At 61.3% G+C, this 16741-nt stretch overlaps 1 protein-coding gene across 4 annotated transcripts in view; it reads left to right on the top strand.

The window, feature by feature from the left end:
• IGF2R (insulin like growth factor 2 receptor) overlaps positions 1 to 9956 on the top strand; it is a 92918-nt gene extending 82962 nt beyond the window's left edge. The window contains exons 42-49 of one of the 4 annotated variants that reach the window (XM_036318306.1): positions 364 to 478; positions 1287 to 1433; positions 2245 to 2432; positions 3562 to 3748; positions 5242 to 5394; positions 6230 to 6299; positions 6909 to 7106; positions 9534 to 9956. In XM_036318306.1, the coding sequence (XP_036174199.1) occupies positions 364 to 478; positions 1287 to 1433; positions 2245 to 2432; positions 3562 to 3748; positions 5242 to 5394; positions 6230 to 6299; positions 6909 to 7106; positions 9534 to 9677 (1202 nt within the window). In that variant the 3' untranslated portion in view covers positions 9678 to 9956. Of the gene's footprint in view, positions 1 to 363; positions 479 to 1286; positions 1434 to 2244; positions 2433 to 3561; positions 3749 to 5241; positions 5395 to 6229; positions 6300 to 6908; positions 8623 to 9533 lie in introns of those variants that run through there. The other 3 variants (XM_036318305.1, XM_036318303.1, XR_004969008.1) reach the window with 3 other exon arrangements.
• Positions 9957 to 16741: the final 6785 nt, after the last annotated feature.

Raw genomic sequence — 16741 nt, 5'->3', positions numbered from 1 at the left:
GTCTCAGGCCTCCTGGAACTCCTGGGACGGTAAGGGAGGGGCTGCCGGCACAGTGCTGAGCGCGGCTGTTAATTGAGGGTCCTGCTCCGTGCTCTCTCCCGCCTCCGGGTTTGGTGTTTCTGACACACACACGGAGGCCACGACTCGTCCTGAAACTGGTGAGCAGGAGGCTGGGGTCGGACCCAGGTCTCTGTGTGAGCAGCGGGGCCAGGAGGCCCTCACCGGGCCGATGACCCGGCGATGAGTTTCCAGGAAGCCCAGCATTCTTTCTGTCCTGGTCCCTAGTGCAGATTTGGATTCCTGACTTGGAAGGTTTTCACGCTATGTGAGAACGAACGGCTTTTCCCTCACCGTGTGTTTCAGACGACAAAATCATCGTGACGTATTCAAAAGGCGACGCGTGTGGTGAAAACAAGACTGCGTCTGCCGTCATAGAACTGACGTGTGCGAAGACCGTGGGCAGGCCCGCCTTCAGGAGGTGAGGGCGGGGCGGGGCCGTGGGGCGTGGCGGGGGCGCCACAGCGTTTCTCTCTGGTTTTCCCGGCGTGTGGATGTGTGAGCAGGAAGAGGATGCTGGTGGCCATGCCAGGGAGGGGCCTGGGCTGGGGGAAGGGCTGCTCCCCACAAGGAAAATGCGTGGGGACACGCGGTGACTAGACCAGAGCAACCACGTGAGGCGGCATGTCACTGGCCTCCGTCCTTGGAAGTCACGGAGCCAAAAGGGCGTTGATCGTGTTAAGTGCGGGCCCACGGGCAGGTGGGTGGCACCTGGGAGGCTCTTGGAATTTACTAGAATTCTCCAGGCAGTTCTGCATCTGGCCTGAGGGAAGTGTGGCCAGCAGAGGGAGCATGTGAGCTGCTATTTGTGAACAAAGAATCCCTTCCCTCCAGAGCTGAGCTTGGGAAAGGGAAGACCCGGGAGTTGTCCGTTGTCCACGGCGTGGTCAACTTATGAGTCTAACACTTGTCAAACAAGAATTCAGAAATCTAGGAGCAAATTTTTTTGGCTTTTCGATGTTGCACGGTTTCTAAATTTAAGGAATTGTATTAAATTGTTGCCTACCTTTCTACGTTGCTGATGTACCGGCTGGTCCTCTTTCCTGAGATGGTTTTGTGGAAAGTGAACAAAAGAGCCGTCTTAGAGCTGCCTGCCTGTTGCCGGGGGGAGGGGGGGTGTGTTGGGGGGAGGGGGCTGGAACCTGAAGGTGAACAGGGCCTGCGGCTGTGTGCCATCTCCTCAAGACGCCCGCCTGGCCCTGGGTGTGACCGTCCCCGCACCCCTCCAGGCTCGACGTGGACACCTGCACCTACCACTTCAGCTGGGACTCGCGGGCTGCCTGCGCCGTGAAGCCCCAGGAGGTGCAGATGGTGAACGGGACCATCACCAACCCCGTCAACGGCAAGAGCGTCAGCCTCGGGGACATTTACTTTAAGTAAGTGAGCATATCCTCCGAGTGCGGCCGTGCGTTCCAGATGGACCCGGCAGCTCGGGTCTCTGCCTGGCGGGAGCACCACAAGATAAACAGGCCGTGTGCCCGAGTTACTGTGCCCAGGCTGTCGGCACAGCCTGCTCGTCCAGGGAAACTGCTCAACTCTTAGGTTTTCACACCAAAGAAGGTGAATCCTCTTGAGTGTAAAAATACAGGCGCTCCGCCCCCCTCACTTTATGATAACCCCGGGGTTGAAGCCAAAGCTCTCAGAAACAATTTTTAATCAGGGATCTGTGGGCTAATCAGCTTCTGAAAAACGGATCAGCATCTTGGCAGTGTCACCGGGAGGTTCTTGGGGTCAGGAGGCCGGTGTGTGGCAGGGCCGGGACAGGGTGAGGCGGGTGTGTGCTGTGCAGTTCAAAGAAGGCGCACTGTGCAGAGTGCCACGTGGTGGGGACGGAAGTCTGCCCACCAGGGTCCTCGCGGGCCTGGAGAACGGGCGCGTCCTGCCGTCCGCACTTGCTCCCAGGACTGTGGGTCTAAACAGCTTTCTTTTTTAAAATACATTTGTGTTGATTTCAGAGAGGAGGGGGGCGGGAGCTAGAAACATCAATGCTGAGGATCATTGATCAGCTGCCTCCTGCACACCTCCGACAGGATCCAGCCCGCAACCTTGGCGCGTGCCCTGACCGGGGATGGAACTGTGACCTCCTGGTTCATAGGTTGACACTTACCCACTGAGCCACGCTGGCCGGGTGTAAACAGCTTTGTTAAAGGACGGCCGGAGTCACTGCTGCCTTTTCTGTCTCTCCAGGCAGTTCAGTGCCTCCGGGGACATTCGGACCAACGGGGACAAGTACCTGTATGAGATCCAGCTTTCTTCCATCACGAGCTCCAACAACCCGGCCTGCTACGGGGCCAGCGTCTGCCAGGTGAAGCCCAGCGACCAGCACTTCAGCAGGAAAGTGGGGGCTTCCGATAGAACCAAATACTACGTTCAAGGTGATTGCGTTTTCCCGTTGGTCCATTTCACTCCCTCGAAGGAAGAGGTTTACAATATTCATGAAGTCCCCTCAGTTGAAATCTCAGATCCTTTTTTATTTTATTTTAATGCCTTGATTTTAAAATTAAAAAAAATATATTTAAGCCCTGGTACTATTCTTGCCTTGTGTGCATCCATCCCAGTGGGTTGAACAGCCTGGGTCCCAGGGCTCCCCTCTCTGATCTGTCTGCCTCACACACTAACCTCCCGGCCTCCCCGCTGTGGCTGACTGAACAGTTCGAATCGCCTACAGAGTGGGGAGTGGACTGAATCCACACAAGGCTGCCTCACTTCTAACACCAACTGTTAGTTTGGGGGCTCCCATCGCCAGCCTCAGGTTTGATCATTCCCTGAAAGGGCTCTGAGACTCACTGAGAGCTCTTGGTCCCGGTGTGGTTCATTCCAGTGAAAGGATGTAGATGAAAATCAGCCAAAGGAAGAAGCATGCAGGCAGGGTCAGGAGGGAGCCAGACCCCCTGCTTTCTCCCTGCGGGATTGGGGTGTGTACATTCCCAGGTCAGTGTGTGACACAGTGCGCCCAGTATTGCCAACCAAGGAGCTCACTGCCCCCTGGGGGCCAGAGCTTTTATTGAGGCTCCATTACATTGGTTTGGTTGGTTAATTGGTTGGTTGATTGATTGGCTGATTGGTTGGTTGGTTGATTGGCTGTCTGGCTGGTTAATTAAATAGTTGGCTTGCTGGCTGGCTGGTTGATTGGATGGTTGGTTGGTTACCTAGTTGATTAATTAGCTGGCTAGCTGGTTGGTTGGTTTCTCACTTGGTTTATTCCAGTCTCCAGGGAGGCCAGTACCACCTAGCCAGCTGCCACTCCAGGTCCTATTGTTACCTGAGAACAAAGCCAGCCCTTTTCAGTCAAGGCTCAGGCTGTCTTGCACACTGACTTAGGGGAGAGGCTCCATCGTGTGTGCAGGTGGCCTGTGAGGAAGGGCACACGGGACATTTGATGAGGGACCCTTCTGCTTGACTTTAAGTCTTTGCAAACTTTTTATAAACTTTGAGAAGATGAACTGTTACTGAAATAGTGGTGATAACGTTGCTGTGTTGTGTGCTCGCCTTCCTTTCTGACAGATGGGGATCTGGATGTGGTGTTTTCCTCGTCCTCCAAATGCGGGAAAGATAAGACAAAAACGGTCTCTTCCACCATCTTCTTCCACTGTGACCCTTTGGTGAAGGAGGGGATCCCCGAGTTCAACCACGAGACCGCCGACTGCCAGTACCTCTTCTCTTGGTACACCTCCGCCGTGTGTCCTCTGGGGTGAGTGCGGCGTCCCGGTGCTGGTGGGAGCTTGTTCTCGGTCACTTTCCTCTCTGGATGGACACTTAGCAACTTTACCCCCACCTCCTCGCTCAAAACTCAGCTCCAGCATTAGTGTGTGTGTGTGTTTTCCGCCCAGTGTTTTATTGTGGAAAGAATTCAAACATGAACAAATCTAGAGAAGTGGTAGAGGTAAACCCTAGTAGCCAGCACCTGGCTTCAGCCGTTGTCCATGTCCTGTCTCGGTGGTCCACTCCCAGCAGTATCAGCTCGAGTGCACCTTGGGCCCCGAGTGCCTTTCTCTTCTCATGTCTTCTTCCAGCAACGTGTCCCTTGGTGGCCCCTGGAAGGTGGCAGCTCTATCCCATCTTTGTTCCCAGCTAACCTTCTGTTTTCTAGTACAAGCTACTGTGTGGTTAACGGCACTTTACCTCGAGGGAAGTACTTTCTGCCCTGAGGGCTTCTTGTTGCGGGAAGGGAGGTGGCAGCCTCCGTGGCCTCGGGAACCTGCCTCTCTGGTGCCCACCCCGGGTTCCCTGGCACAGCCGTGGTGCCAGGTTTAGGGCCTCATCCAAAGCAGAGCGCATCCATGGCTCTCTTCTTCTGTTGCTCTCTTTCTGTCTCATCCACGTTACCGAATCACAGAAGCTTCCTATTCTCTGTCCTGAGACAAGATCAGGAGAAAACTGCGTTCCTGCCTGTAGTCGCTGTCCTTCATTGCCTGAAGGACCCTGCAGTCGGCAGAAAGCCATGGCAGGGACCATGCCGGGAGAGCCCAGGCCCCACCTGGAGATCTTAAATCTGACATTGGTTTTGTCTTTGACTCTCTGTGGGCGCTAGTCCAGCAAAGAAAGAGTCATCCTTGTCCTGACTTTCCCAGGAGCAGGGATGTAGAGCAAGGCTCAGCAAGTTCTTGCACGTGGCCATCTCACCGGCACACGCGGTGCGTTCAGCTAGGAGCAGTGACAGGAGAGTCACTGGAAAGTGGAAGTACATTTGGAGACAAAGTCACACTTTTCAGTACTCACGGGTCACGGGAGGGACCAGAAGTAGAAACAAATCACACTGGGGCCTGGGTGACGAGCACCGTCCGACGTCACGCCCCGGTGCGTGGCGGTGTCCCCGGCGCCGACTGGTCCTGGCTCAGGGGGCCTCTGGCTCTGAGGGCAGAGTCTTCAGAGCATCTCCCAGGTCCCTCCAACTCCTTGCTTCTGTTCCCCGAGGCCCTACAGAGGGACGGGCCAGGACCGAGGAGTGCGTCCCTCAAAGCTCAGCTTTCTCATTCCTTCCGTCCCCGTGGCTCCAGGCTGGGTGTTCAGCCTGTTTCCCGATGCTTCTGCCTGGACTCGTAATCAAGACAGTTCCGAGTTGGGGTTTCGTGTCTGGTGGATCTTGTGTGGTGCGACGTGGGGTGTGGCAATCAGAGCCGCTCCCGGGGGGCGCTGCGGGCCCCGCCGTAGCAGCAGGCCCCGAGTGACGTGCCTTCCTTGCAGGCCGGGCTTCGACAGCGAGGACACTGGGGCGGACGCGCCGGCGCGCACGGGGCTCTCGGAGCGGAGCCAGGCGGTGGGCGCGGTGCTCAGCCTGCTGCTGGTGGCGCTCACGGGCTGCCTGCTGACCCTGCTGCTCTACAAGAAGGAGAGGCGGTAAGGAGAGGGGGGGGGCCGTGGGCAGAGTCGCATCCAGGGGGGCCCAACAGCAACCAGAGCCCAAAAGTTAGAGCCAGGGGGTGGCTTCCAGTTGAGTTTTATAAATGCCTGCATTTCTGCGATGAGGTGTCCCAGGTGCTCCGCCAGGCTCCACCCTCATGCCATGGCCGCGCTCTGCGCCCTGGCCTGGCCAGCCGGTTCCCGGGGTGCCTGGATGAGGGACAGCAAGCTAAATACCTGCCACGAGCAGACTGCCTCCCAATCTAGCTCCCTCCCTCCCCTTGTCCCTCGTAAAGTAATCGCTTAGAGGCACCTGCTGCGGGCAAGGGCTCGTCACTCATCGCGTGTGACTTCCCATCGGGTTTCCACGTCACACGTGACAGGCGTGCAGCTGAGCCCTGTGGGGGTCAGCCCTGGGCCGGGCAGAGGAGCAGGCCAGCTCTGGGCTCCCTGTCCTCTCTCATCTGCTGTGAGCCAGAGGCCAGCAGAGGGCTTGGGCGTGAGCCGTCCGGGGGTTAGTCACCCATGCAGTGGCCCTCGCAGTCTCGGTGCAGCCTTGGGGTTCAGGAAGGTGTCCCGACTCGTTCATGCGTGGAAAAGCAGAAGCACGGATGCCCGATAGCTGGCTCCAGGCCTCGCTGGACTGCCAAGCGGTGGGGCGGGATTTGACCCCCTTCTGTCTGATTCCATGGTGTTCTGGCCGCCATCCTGGGTTTAGTGCTCCTGTGTGTGGAGAGGCGGGGGGGGGGGGGGGGGGGGGCGGGGCGGCCACACCTTCTCCGTTAGGCTGGGAGCCCTGCTGGGTCCACCTGGAGTAACTGGTCTCTTGCAGGGAAACGGTGCTGAGTAAGCTCACCAGCTGCTGTAGAGGAAGTGCAAACGTGTCCTACAAATACTCCAAGGTACGTCCCCACCCCACCCCCCAGGAGATCTGTGGGCGGGGGGCTGTGCTGTCAGTCGGTGATGAGAGGAACGTCATCACCAGCAGCTGGAGATAGGAAGGGAAAGCCGTCGGTGGCTTTTAGCCCAAACACAAGTCCATCTTTTATTCCTTCTGTCCTCACCGAGGAGGCAGCTGGTTTCTGAGCACCTCACGTCGGTGGCTCCTACTTTTGGACTGTTCTGAACCCGTGTTCTCGATGGTGGAAGCTTTTGTGCCTCTGGCATTTGGGTGATTTCCTTCAAGGCACGTTTCCAGGAAAGAGGACCAAAGGGCAATAATGTGCTCACGGCTCCTGATGTTACTGCCAAGTTGCCTGCTAAAGGCTTATCTTAGCTGGACCCCGACTCACGGCCTTCCCCCCACCTGCCCCGCCCAGGGCGCGGGCTCCTGTGAGCAGGGGGGGGCCGGACTCACCGGCTGCTTTCCTGCCCCTGTGACGCCGGCTGCCTGGCTGGCCACGCGGCTGGGCGGGCAGAAGTGGGGGCCCTGACCTGGGTGGGTGGGAAGGCGGGTGTGCAGCAGTGGACCTGGCCGCAGGTGGGCTCCACGGGCTCCGCTGTGTCCCCAGCAGGTCAACAAGGAGGAGGAGGTGGACGAGAACGAAACGGAGTGGCTGATGGAAGAGATCCAGGCGCCGGCCCCGCGGCCCGGGAAGGACGGGCAGGAGAACGGCCACGTCACCACCAAGCCCGTGGAGGCCGCGACCCTCGCCTCCCTGCACGGGGACGACCAGGACAGCGAGGACGAGGTCCTGACCATCCCAGAGGTGCGCGTGCACTCGGGCAGAGGGACTGGGGCCGCAAGCACCCACCCAATGCGCCACCCACCGAGGAAGACGCTCCGCGACACCCGGGTGGGGCTGGTGGGCGGCGACAAGGCCAGGCGGGGGCTGCCCCGGGCCGCAGCGCCAAGGCCCGGCCCCCCCAGCGGCCTGCGGTCCTTCCACGACGACAGCGACGAGGACCTCCTGAACATCTGAGTCCGGGGCCGGGGCTGGGGCCGCCGCCCGCCGGGCACGTCAACCAAATAAGACTCCAGCTCGATGATACTTCTGTCATTTTTGCCTTTAACAAAAACTGGTTCAAAAGGGAATGATTTCTGTGAAGGGGGAGAGAGAGGTGAGCAGGTCAGGCACCCCTTGTCCTGGCGGGCCGTGGCCCGGGATGAGGCATTGGTCCGGTTAGAAAGGGTGGTGCTGGGGCCCGGTCTGTCCCGAGTCCTCATTTAAGTGCGTGGCGCCGGGCCGGACGCACCTGGGGACAGAGGGCTCCGAGAGAACCCTTGCTGCTGTAGGCCCTGCCGGTGTCTGGCCGTTATATTTAGCATTTACTTCTCTCCTCCTATTTATTGACTCTGACAATTACTCAGGTTTGTTAAAAAAAAAAAAAAAAAAAAAAAAGAAAAAACACCCCAAAACACAAAAACAAAAAAACCCAAAACCTCCCCCCAGTTTCTTCCTGCGGGTGGGTGTGCGGCCACCCGGGTGCGGGAAGCCGTCTGCGGGGGTGGTTTCATATGCGATTTTGACCTTGTCGACATGTATCCTCTAAGTTAGAATACTCGTCTGTCTCCTTTCCTCTTGCTTTCTGTTTCCTGCGGGCGCACGCACGTGCGTGGCCCTGAGTGCCTGGGCTTCGAGGGCCGCCTGCCCCACGCCCCTAGTCAGTGCCGGCCCAGCTTCGCGTGGCGTCTGAGGCCTCGGGCGCAGAGCACACGGCCAGTGTTTCTCTCTGGCTGGTGCCCTCAGACACCCGCCCAAAGGTTGATTTTTGTGAGTCGAGATGTCAGAGAAGATGACGTGCGAGGTCTCGCCTCTTCAGGTTCTCTGACGCCACCACGACTGTGCTTATTTTTTTAAGAAAAAGTGTTTATCCACCATCCGACCCATAAGAAGCCTTAAATTGCACAGCGTGTGACTTGTAGGACTGCATGCAGGCTGGCGGTGGGACCCTCGCCCTGGCCTTGCGCGTGGGGTCCAGGCGGGGGCGGCCGAGGTCGGGGCCCCCAGCGGTGGGCGGGGCGGATGACTGCTCTCTCCCTGCCGCTGGCTCTTCTCGAAGTGTTTAATGGACTTTCCTCTTATTCTAGAATTGTACATAGTGGGAGTCACGTACTGAAGGGCAAACCGCCTACGGGTTCATTGGTTTGTACTCAGTTTGGCTGGCTTATTTGATTTCAACATGAGTATTTTTTAAAATTGATTTCTTTCCTCATTTTTTTTTTCAATCAAATTTACTGTAACGTAAAGTATTCAACGATTTCAATAAAAGATAAATTATTAACTGGGTGTCACTGCTTTTTCCCCTGGAGAGTGGGACGCTGCCCGCCTGCCCTCCCGTGAGGGTACCGGGGCCGCGTTCGGGCGCAGCTGCAGTGGGCGGGCGACCCCTCACGCAGCACCTCCGTCCTCTCTGGGTCGTCCCCACGTGCGGGACTGACTGGGTGCGCCGTGCTCCTCAGCGTCACCCACGTCTGGGTCGGGCCTCCTTCCGAGAAGGCAGACGCGGGGTTCCCCGTTCAACGCCACCCCGTGGGTGGGTCCCCGGTCCCGGGAGGCGGCCTAGGTGCAGCCTGTCGGAGTGGCTTCTCCTGCACACACTCGTCTTCCCTCTGGCCACTGACCAGCCGCTGGGTGCTCACGGGGAAGCAAAGCCGCCCGTGAAAGCAGGCTTCCCTTCATCCCACTTGCTAATGATCCGATGGGAGCTCGCTCCTTATTACATTTTTTAGGGTTCCACAGTGTTGTTGAAGTATCAGAACCACCGGAACGGTGCTTCTGACCCATTCCTTCTTCTTCTTCTCCTTTTTTTTTAAAAAAATACATTTTTATTGATTTCAGAGAGGAAGGGAGAGGGAGGGAGGGATAGAAATATCAGTGATGAGAGCAGATCATGGATCGGCTGCCTCTTGCACGTTGCCTGCTGGGGATCGAGCCCATAACCTGGGCATGTGCCTTTGACCGGAATCAAACCCCGGACCTTTCAGTTTGCAGGCCGACGCTCTATCCACTGGGCCAAACTGGCTAGGGCTCCTTCCTTTCTTTATTCTCCTCATTCGAGGGCTGGCATGTGGGGTTTGCTGAAACCAACCCCAGAATGTGACCTTACTCAGAGATCGGCCCTTGCACCAATGACCAAGTGACAGCGAGGTCAGCGGGGTGGGCCCTAACCCGCCATGACTGGTGTCCTTGCAGAATGGAGACCTGCAGACACAGACACACACAGAGGGAAGCGGATGTGAAGACACGGGGGAAGGACAGTCAAGTGCGAGCCAAGGCGAGCAGCCTGGACAGCCCTGCCCTCAGCCTCAGGAGGAGCCCACCCTGCCCACACCCTGATCTTGGACTTCTGGCCAAAGAGCGGTGAGGCAGTAACCCTCTGTTTCACCTCCCAGCCCATGGTGCTTTATTACGGCAGCCCGAAGAGGCGCACCCACACACTACAGGCTCGGCCCCAGCTTCCTCACGGGGCCGGGCAGCGACGACACACACGGCCCGCGACCACGGCAATGCTGCGCCGAGGAGCTCGGCACCCGTCTCGGCCGCCGTCCCGTGCTCGTCCCACACCCTCCCCTTTTTACTCTTGGCATTTATAGAAAACATGATGCAGAAAATACACTCGCTTCCTGGTCTGTTCATTCATTCAAGGAGAGGGTCCGTTTCAGGCCGGGGGTCCCGGCACAGGCCGCAGTGATGTCTCAGGCCCACGGTCGCCTGTTGCCCCGTCACTGCCTTGAACTGACACCAGAGACCAGTCTGGGAAGAGCTTTCAGTTCCGGATGGGGAACGGACCGGGCCCCAGGGGGACACAGTCACTGTGACACGGCTGCTGGTGGGCTTTGAACCTGAGCCAGGGCCTGCGCTCTGAGCCCATCGTCTGCCCGGGGCCCCATCACCCCCTCTGGTTCGGTCCGCACGCTCAGAGCAAGCTTCGCGTTTGTAAATGGCTGAGAAAATGAAGGCCGGATAGGATTGCATGACACGTGAGAGTCGGATGGGATGGAATCCCGGGTCCCTAGTGGAGCGTCAGCGGGCCCCCCCCCCCCCCCACTCGCTCTCCTCTCCTCTGGATGCTCTGGCACCAGGACCGCACACGTGACGCGGGCCGGGGGCTGACCCTGAGCCTTGGTTTCTCGTGTCTGATGCGTGGGTAACTCAGGTGCCAGCAAGGGTCATGGGACATGCTTGGTGAGCACCTGGCCGTCCTCCAAGCTTGGGATGGTGACACCAGCCAGGCCCTTCCCGATGGGCCATGGCCACAGTCCTTGGTAGCTTCTCCCCTTTGCCGTCAGGATCGCCTGAAGCAGGGCTGGGAGAGGGGGCGAGGGAGGGATGCAGGGCAAGGTGAGGGCCCCCCAATCTGTGGTGGGGGCTGGGGGCAGCTCCTGTCCATGGGAAAAAATGAGCGGTGGGAGTTCAGGTCAGGTCTCATCTGGCCTGGCTGCTGGGGAGGTGGGGGCGGGGAGGAACCCCCCTTTCTCCCCCTGATGCGTGGAGAGCAGGACCTTCAGGCTTCGGCCACTCCTCACGCAGGAGACCCCTGCCAGGGGAGCTGGCACCCCCATAGTCCTCTCCCTGTGTCACTCTGGGTTACCCCCCAAAAGCAATTCTCTGACCCCACGTTAGCTTGATCCCACAGAGCGTCAGACCCCATAGTTCAGGCCTGGGTCCCACAAGCCGCCCCCCACTGTAGGTGCCCCTCAGAGGCAGGAGGGCCCCAGCTCCCACAGTTCCGCCTGCTTTGGCCGCAGATCGGGGTTCCCATGACCCCCTTCCTCTTGGATTTGATTATTTGCTGGAGCGGCTGGCAGATCTCCGGTAACACTGAGTTTACCTGCTTCGTGAAGGGCACGATGGAGGATGCGGGTGATCGGCCAGGTGAAGGGCTGCACAGGGCGAGGTCTGGAGGGTCGAGCCTAGGAGCCTCTGTCCCTGCGGAGCTGGGACCCCTCCCCCCTCCTCCCGCCCCTGCCCATATGAACGCGTCCTGGACCTGGGAGCTCTGAGATCTGCGCCACTGGGGTTCTCACAGAGGCTTGCTCACGGGGCAGGGCCAGTGGCTAGCTCATGAGGATGGGGGGTGGCTTGGTCTTTCCTGCGGCCAGGGGCCATCGAGGCGCCCACCTGAGCCCCCCATTAGAACAAAGCCACTCCTCACCCGAGGCTCCTGGAGGCAGGCAGACTGCATTTCCTGCCTCGCCCAGGGCCGCGCTGAGTGTGCTGGGTCCCCCACTCCCTCTCCCTGCCTGGCTCCCCCTCTGGCCATGTGGGAGGGGATCTCGGAGCTGCAGTCCCCCCAGGAGGGGCCGTGCTTGTTACCAAACCACTGGGCTGGAGGCGGCTCCGGTGCCCAGGGGTGCGCATCCCAGGAACGAAGGGCACCCCTGGGCACCTGTTCACCTGTCCCTCCTGTGCGCGTGGAGAGCCCTGAATGTCGTGTGTCCTGGGGCTCCTGTCAGCAGCCCTGGCCTGGGCCCATGGGGCCTCACCGCTGTGGCCAGAGGACCTTGGGTCCTGTCCCAGGGTCAGGCCGTTTCAGGGCAGCTGGGAGCCTGCCCGGGAGACAGCGGCGCTGGTGGGGTCCCAGGTGGGTCCCGGGAAACCCAGCCGTGCGGAGTCGGGCGAGGACGGCGGGAGATGGGTCTGTGTGGGGAGCTGGGTCCTCGCACCCGTCCCATCCCACCCGCCCCGGCCAGAGGACGGGTTACCTGCAAACCCAGAGCTGCTTCCGGTTCGGTGGTGCTGCTGCTGACCCAACGCCGCGCCGGCTGCTGCCAGGCCCTCACCGTCCCCAGCCTGGGCCCCGCGTGTGACGTGCAGGGACGGGATGGGGAGGCTCGGCCTGTGTGGGGGGTGGAGGCCGGAGGACCCCGTGGCCGGCTCCCAGCTCTGCCCCGTGGGGAGCAGGCCCGTGCTCTGCATTCCCCTGCGGAGGGCAGGGTGGCCCGGGATGAAGGCCTGGAGCCTGGGGGCCCGGCCACCACAGGCTGCCCCCGCCCCCGCGTGTGCTCGGGGTCATCTGGGCCACTTTGCCGGCCGCCTCACTCCTCCTGCCTTGCCTCGCGCTTGTCGACCCCCCTGACCCTGCCGATAGCATGTGAGGCCGAGGCCGGGTGGGGCCCCCTGTGCCCTCGCCTGCGGCTGTCCCTCGGGGAGCCTGCCCGGGGACTGAGCTGGCGGAGTGAAGGGCGACTCGTCCCTGTGCCCAGCCCAGCGCCGCCTGCCATTGCCGGGACCTGGTGAATGTTTGTTGAGTCAACAAATGAACCAGCACGAGAGCCGCGAGCCAGAGGCAGCTTCCCTGGCCGGCACGCTCACTGGGCAGCCATGCGGGTTCCGTGGAGAGAGAGCTTGGGGCGCTGTGGCCCCCGTCAGCCTGCTCCCCGTGGTGCTGCAGGCTGCGGGGGAAGGAGCGGGCCGCGGGGGGGAGGCCTCTCCAGCTGGCGGCGCAGGTTCCGCGGGCCCAGGAGCCGCTCCATGGCAGACCCGCCCGCTGCCCGGAGCCCCGGGGACCCCTGACCTGGCGATGCGGGCGCGGGCCGGGCCCACGGGGATGACGCTCTGGAGCAGGTCGGGGAGTCGGCTGGTTCCAGAAGCGAACGTTTCTCCTCCTCGCTCTGCTCTCGGCCTCATTCCCCATCTACGTGGGCATCGTCTTCCTGGCTTCACCCCGAGCACCGCTGCCGGAGCCCGGGCGTGGCCCAGCTGAGCCGGCGGAGGAGCTGAACCTCACGGTGAGGCCCGGGGCCCGCGGGCGAGGCCTTCCCCCGCCAGTGCCGCAGCTACGCGGTGGACTGGAACCGGAGCGGCCTGGACTGCGTGGACCCGCTGGCCGGCCTGGCCGCCAACAGGAGCCTCCTGCCGCTGGGCCCCTGCGGGCACGGCTGGGTGTACGACATGCCCGGCTCCTCCATCGTGACCGAGGTGAGAGCAGGCCCTGCATGTTGGGGACCGTGTGGGTTTCAGGGAAGAAGCAGACACCAAGTTCTCAGGTTTGGTGTCACAGCAAGAAAGAGGGCGGAGTTCTGTGCAGCAAACAGTGGGCGCGGTCAGGCTCCCGGGGCCTGCGCCACCCTTTTGACGCTGTTGCACGTGGCGGGTGTGGGCCTTGGAGGGGGCATCGGGTCACGGCCAGCCCTGGGCAGTGGCTCTGTGTTAGCCAGGGCCAGCTTGGACGAGGCCACCGCTTCCCAGAAACGAGAGGCCATGGGGTGTCCGTCACCACCTTTGGGCTGTCCCCTCCCTCTGCCTGGTCAGCACGCTCAGGGGTGGGGGTGAGGGGGTGCGGGGGGAGGGGGAGGGGACAGAGGGGCGGGTGCTGGTGCCACTTGCTTTGTGCTCAAGGTGTCCCCCAAAGCAACGGTCGCCAACCTTCCGAACCTCATGCACCACCAGGGTCCGCGCATCACCCGTTGGTGGCCACTGCTCCAAAGACATGGCCGGTGAGAGGCCTGGCCGCCCAGGGACACTGACGGGTGCCAGGACTCTGGGAGCAGCCCCAGGCGGGCGCTGGGTTCTGTGCCGAGACTCACTCTGCCTGTCAAGGCCCAGATGGGTCTCCTCCTGCCCAGCAGGTCCGCTCCGAGCTGGTCCCTGCTCCCCCATTGGGTGCGGTGCTGGAGGGGCAGGGAGAGCAGGGCCATGAGGCTCCCTCCGGAATCTGCAGTGGGGGGGGGGGGGGGGAGGTTGGTGAGAATAGGACCCCGTGTGGGCAGATGCAGCGGGGCTGTGGGCTCTGAGGGGTCACAGTGGCTGAGCTGCTCTGGCCTCTTCCGGAAGGAGGGGTGTGGGGTGGAGCTGTGAGGAGAGGGCACAGCAAGGGAGGAGCCGGGCTGTTGAACTGGTTCCATGTCAGGGTTCGCTGGAGCAGTCATGGGGGACAATGGGGTGATCTCTCACCTTCGGGCCGGGACGCCCCGCTAAGTTAAAGTCAAGTCAACATGCACCTTTCTGGGGTGGCTCTGTCCCAGACTCCAGGCGATACCTGGTACTGAAAACGGAGGCGTGCTTATACTAAAAGGAAGCGTGCACTTGAATTCAGGTGCGCACAGCCGCGCACCCTGACGGTTTTCTGCTCAACCCGCAGCCCTACCTTTGTGCCAAACAAAGGAGTTGGTCTTCACGCGGCGGTGGAGGGAGAGGATCCCGCTGGACCAGTGGCAGCTGCACTGGTCCCCACGCACAGCGGTGGGGGTGGGGGCCTCCCAGGAGGCAGGGAGGGTGTGAGGAGGCTGGAAAGGAGCCCCAGCGAGCAATGCCAACCACCATGGTTGTCACAGGTCAGAAAGAAGTAGCTTAAGAGACACAGCCTGGCATGGGCTGGGAGGAGGGACCCACTTTGCTCGAGGGTCTGGCTTGGGGGGAAGGGCGAATGGAGCCACTGGCTGGCGGGGGGGGGGGGGGGGGGTGCAGGGGGAGGCTGGTGAGGGGTGGCCTGGCGGGAAGGGGGCTGACCTGGAGAGGAGGGTCAGATGTCAGAGGACAAAAGGCCCTTTAGAACGGGTCACTGTGGGCTTCTGAGTGCCCGAGGTCTAGATGACCCGTGGACTGAGCGATTCCTGGAAATACTGGCAGAGCCAGAGGGGGAGGCGGCTGCGGGAGAAAGCGCTCCTGGGGTGAAGGTGCGGGTGCGGGTGCGGGTGCGGGCGGGGGCGGGGGCGGGGACAGGTGCTGTGTGTGACTGGCAGTGAGACTCCCCTGGGGCTGATGTAGGTGATTGGACACTGGGGTGGGGCTCGAGGTCAGAAGGTCAGGCGAGGCTCCTGGCAGCAATGGGTCTCCCTGCCCCTGCTGCCCGCCCCCGCCCCCCCCCCCCCCCCCCCCCCCCCCCCGCCAGCGGACCTGTTCCTGGGAACTTGCCACAGTCACTCATTTCTGCAGAACGAATCTTCCACACGGCCTGGCCTTGGACCTAGGACCTTGCTGGAGGGAGAACAGTGCACTCACGTGTTTGAATGCCCAGTGTCACCTGCTGGGGGACCGGGGCAGGGGTCAGTTGTGGGGGAAACATGCAGTTTCTGCCTTTGGCACCCCCCCAGGAGGCCCTGCCCCCTCTGCCACACGCCAGCCACAGCCCCAACCAGCCTAGGGGACCCCTGACCTTGAGTGTGAGCCCAAGGTGAGAGCAGTGCTTGCATTGCTGTTTGCACACTCGCTTGACCCTGGTCACCTGGCTTTCCCTCCATGACCTGCTGAGGCAGGTCCACGGGCATCTGCTCTGGCAGGGACTTGGGTGGTGCTGGGGACTGGGCGAGCCTGGCGCTGGCCCTCCCAGCGGAGCGGTGACCGGCCCCCAGAGCCCCAGGCTACGCCCAGCGGCCCGCCGGCTTCCAGCGAGCTCAGGTGTGTCCGGGCGGGAACTGGGGAGGCAGGGGGCATGCAGGTGTGAGCCCTGCAGGTGACTCTAGGCCAGCCGTGGGCAAACTACGGCCCGCGGGCCGGATCCGGCCCGTTTGAAATGAATAAAACTATTGAAAAAAAAGACCGTACCCTTTTATGTAATGATGTTTACTTTGAATTTATATTAGTTCACACAAACACTCCATCCATGCTTTTGTTCCGGCCCTCCGGTCCAGTTTAAGAACCCATTGTGGCCCTCGAGTCAAAAAGTTTGCCCACCCCTGCTCTAGGCACAACCCTCCAGGGAGCCTGGGCCGCCTCTCCTGGGGAGGCGTGTTGGTGGGAAAGGCTGCCCCATCTCCAGCTCTGGGCACTTGGCTTCCGCACAGCCGGGCACGGTTCAGGAGGCAGCAGGGCTCAGGTCAAGGACGGAAGCAGCCAGTCAGACAGCACACCAGGCTGGCTGAGGGCGGCGCCCAGGGGCTTGTCACGATGGACCCCGGAGGCCGGCACAAGGACGTGGTCAAAGGGGCATCTGAGAGATGGGGGAGGGGTTATAAAGCCTCCCGGTAGACGTTGAAGGGTTATTGCTCTCCCCTTCGGTGCTCACGGTAGATCTGTGACTGGGACAGGACAGGGGAGCTGAGGCCCATAGTTGCTAGGTAACGGCCCACGGGGATGTCTGGTCGGGTGGGAACATGAGTCTGAGTAAATAAGGTGGTGCAGGGACAGGGAGGAAAGGAAGGAGGAGACCCTGGACACCCCCCCCAAATAGGGGGGGCCGGCTGCGCCCCTTCAGATCCCTCGTTTCCCTGGAGCACCATCCTCCTCTCAGACCCTCTGAGCTCTAAAGAGGAGGAGACGAAGCTTCCACATTGGGGCCTTCCGGTCCCAGGTGCGGGCGGCCTCAACCGTGCTAGTGCCGGACATCGGGGGTGGGGGGGGTGGGGGCGGGCTCCTCCAGACCCCAACAGAGCACAGCCATCCCCAGGTGGGTCTCGACCTTCCCTCTCCCGGCTCGGGGCCCTGGCCCCCGAGTGTCCCCCAGGCCCCATCCCGCCCTG

Source organism: Myotis myotis, unplaced genomic scaffold (assembly GCF_014108235.1).
Source record: "Myotis myotis isolate mMyoMyo1 unplaced genomic scaffold, mMyoMyo1.p scaffold_m19_p_7, whole genome shotgun sequence".
NCBI lineage: Eukaryota > Metazoa > Chordata > Mammalia > Chiroptera > Vespertilionidae > Myotis > Myotis myotis.
The sequence above is the reverse complement of the archived record's forward strand: the minus strand, read 5'-3'. Positions and strand labels throughout refer to the sequence as shown.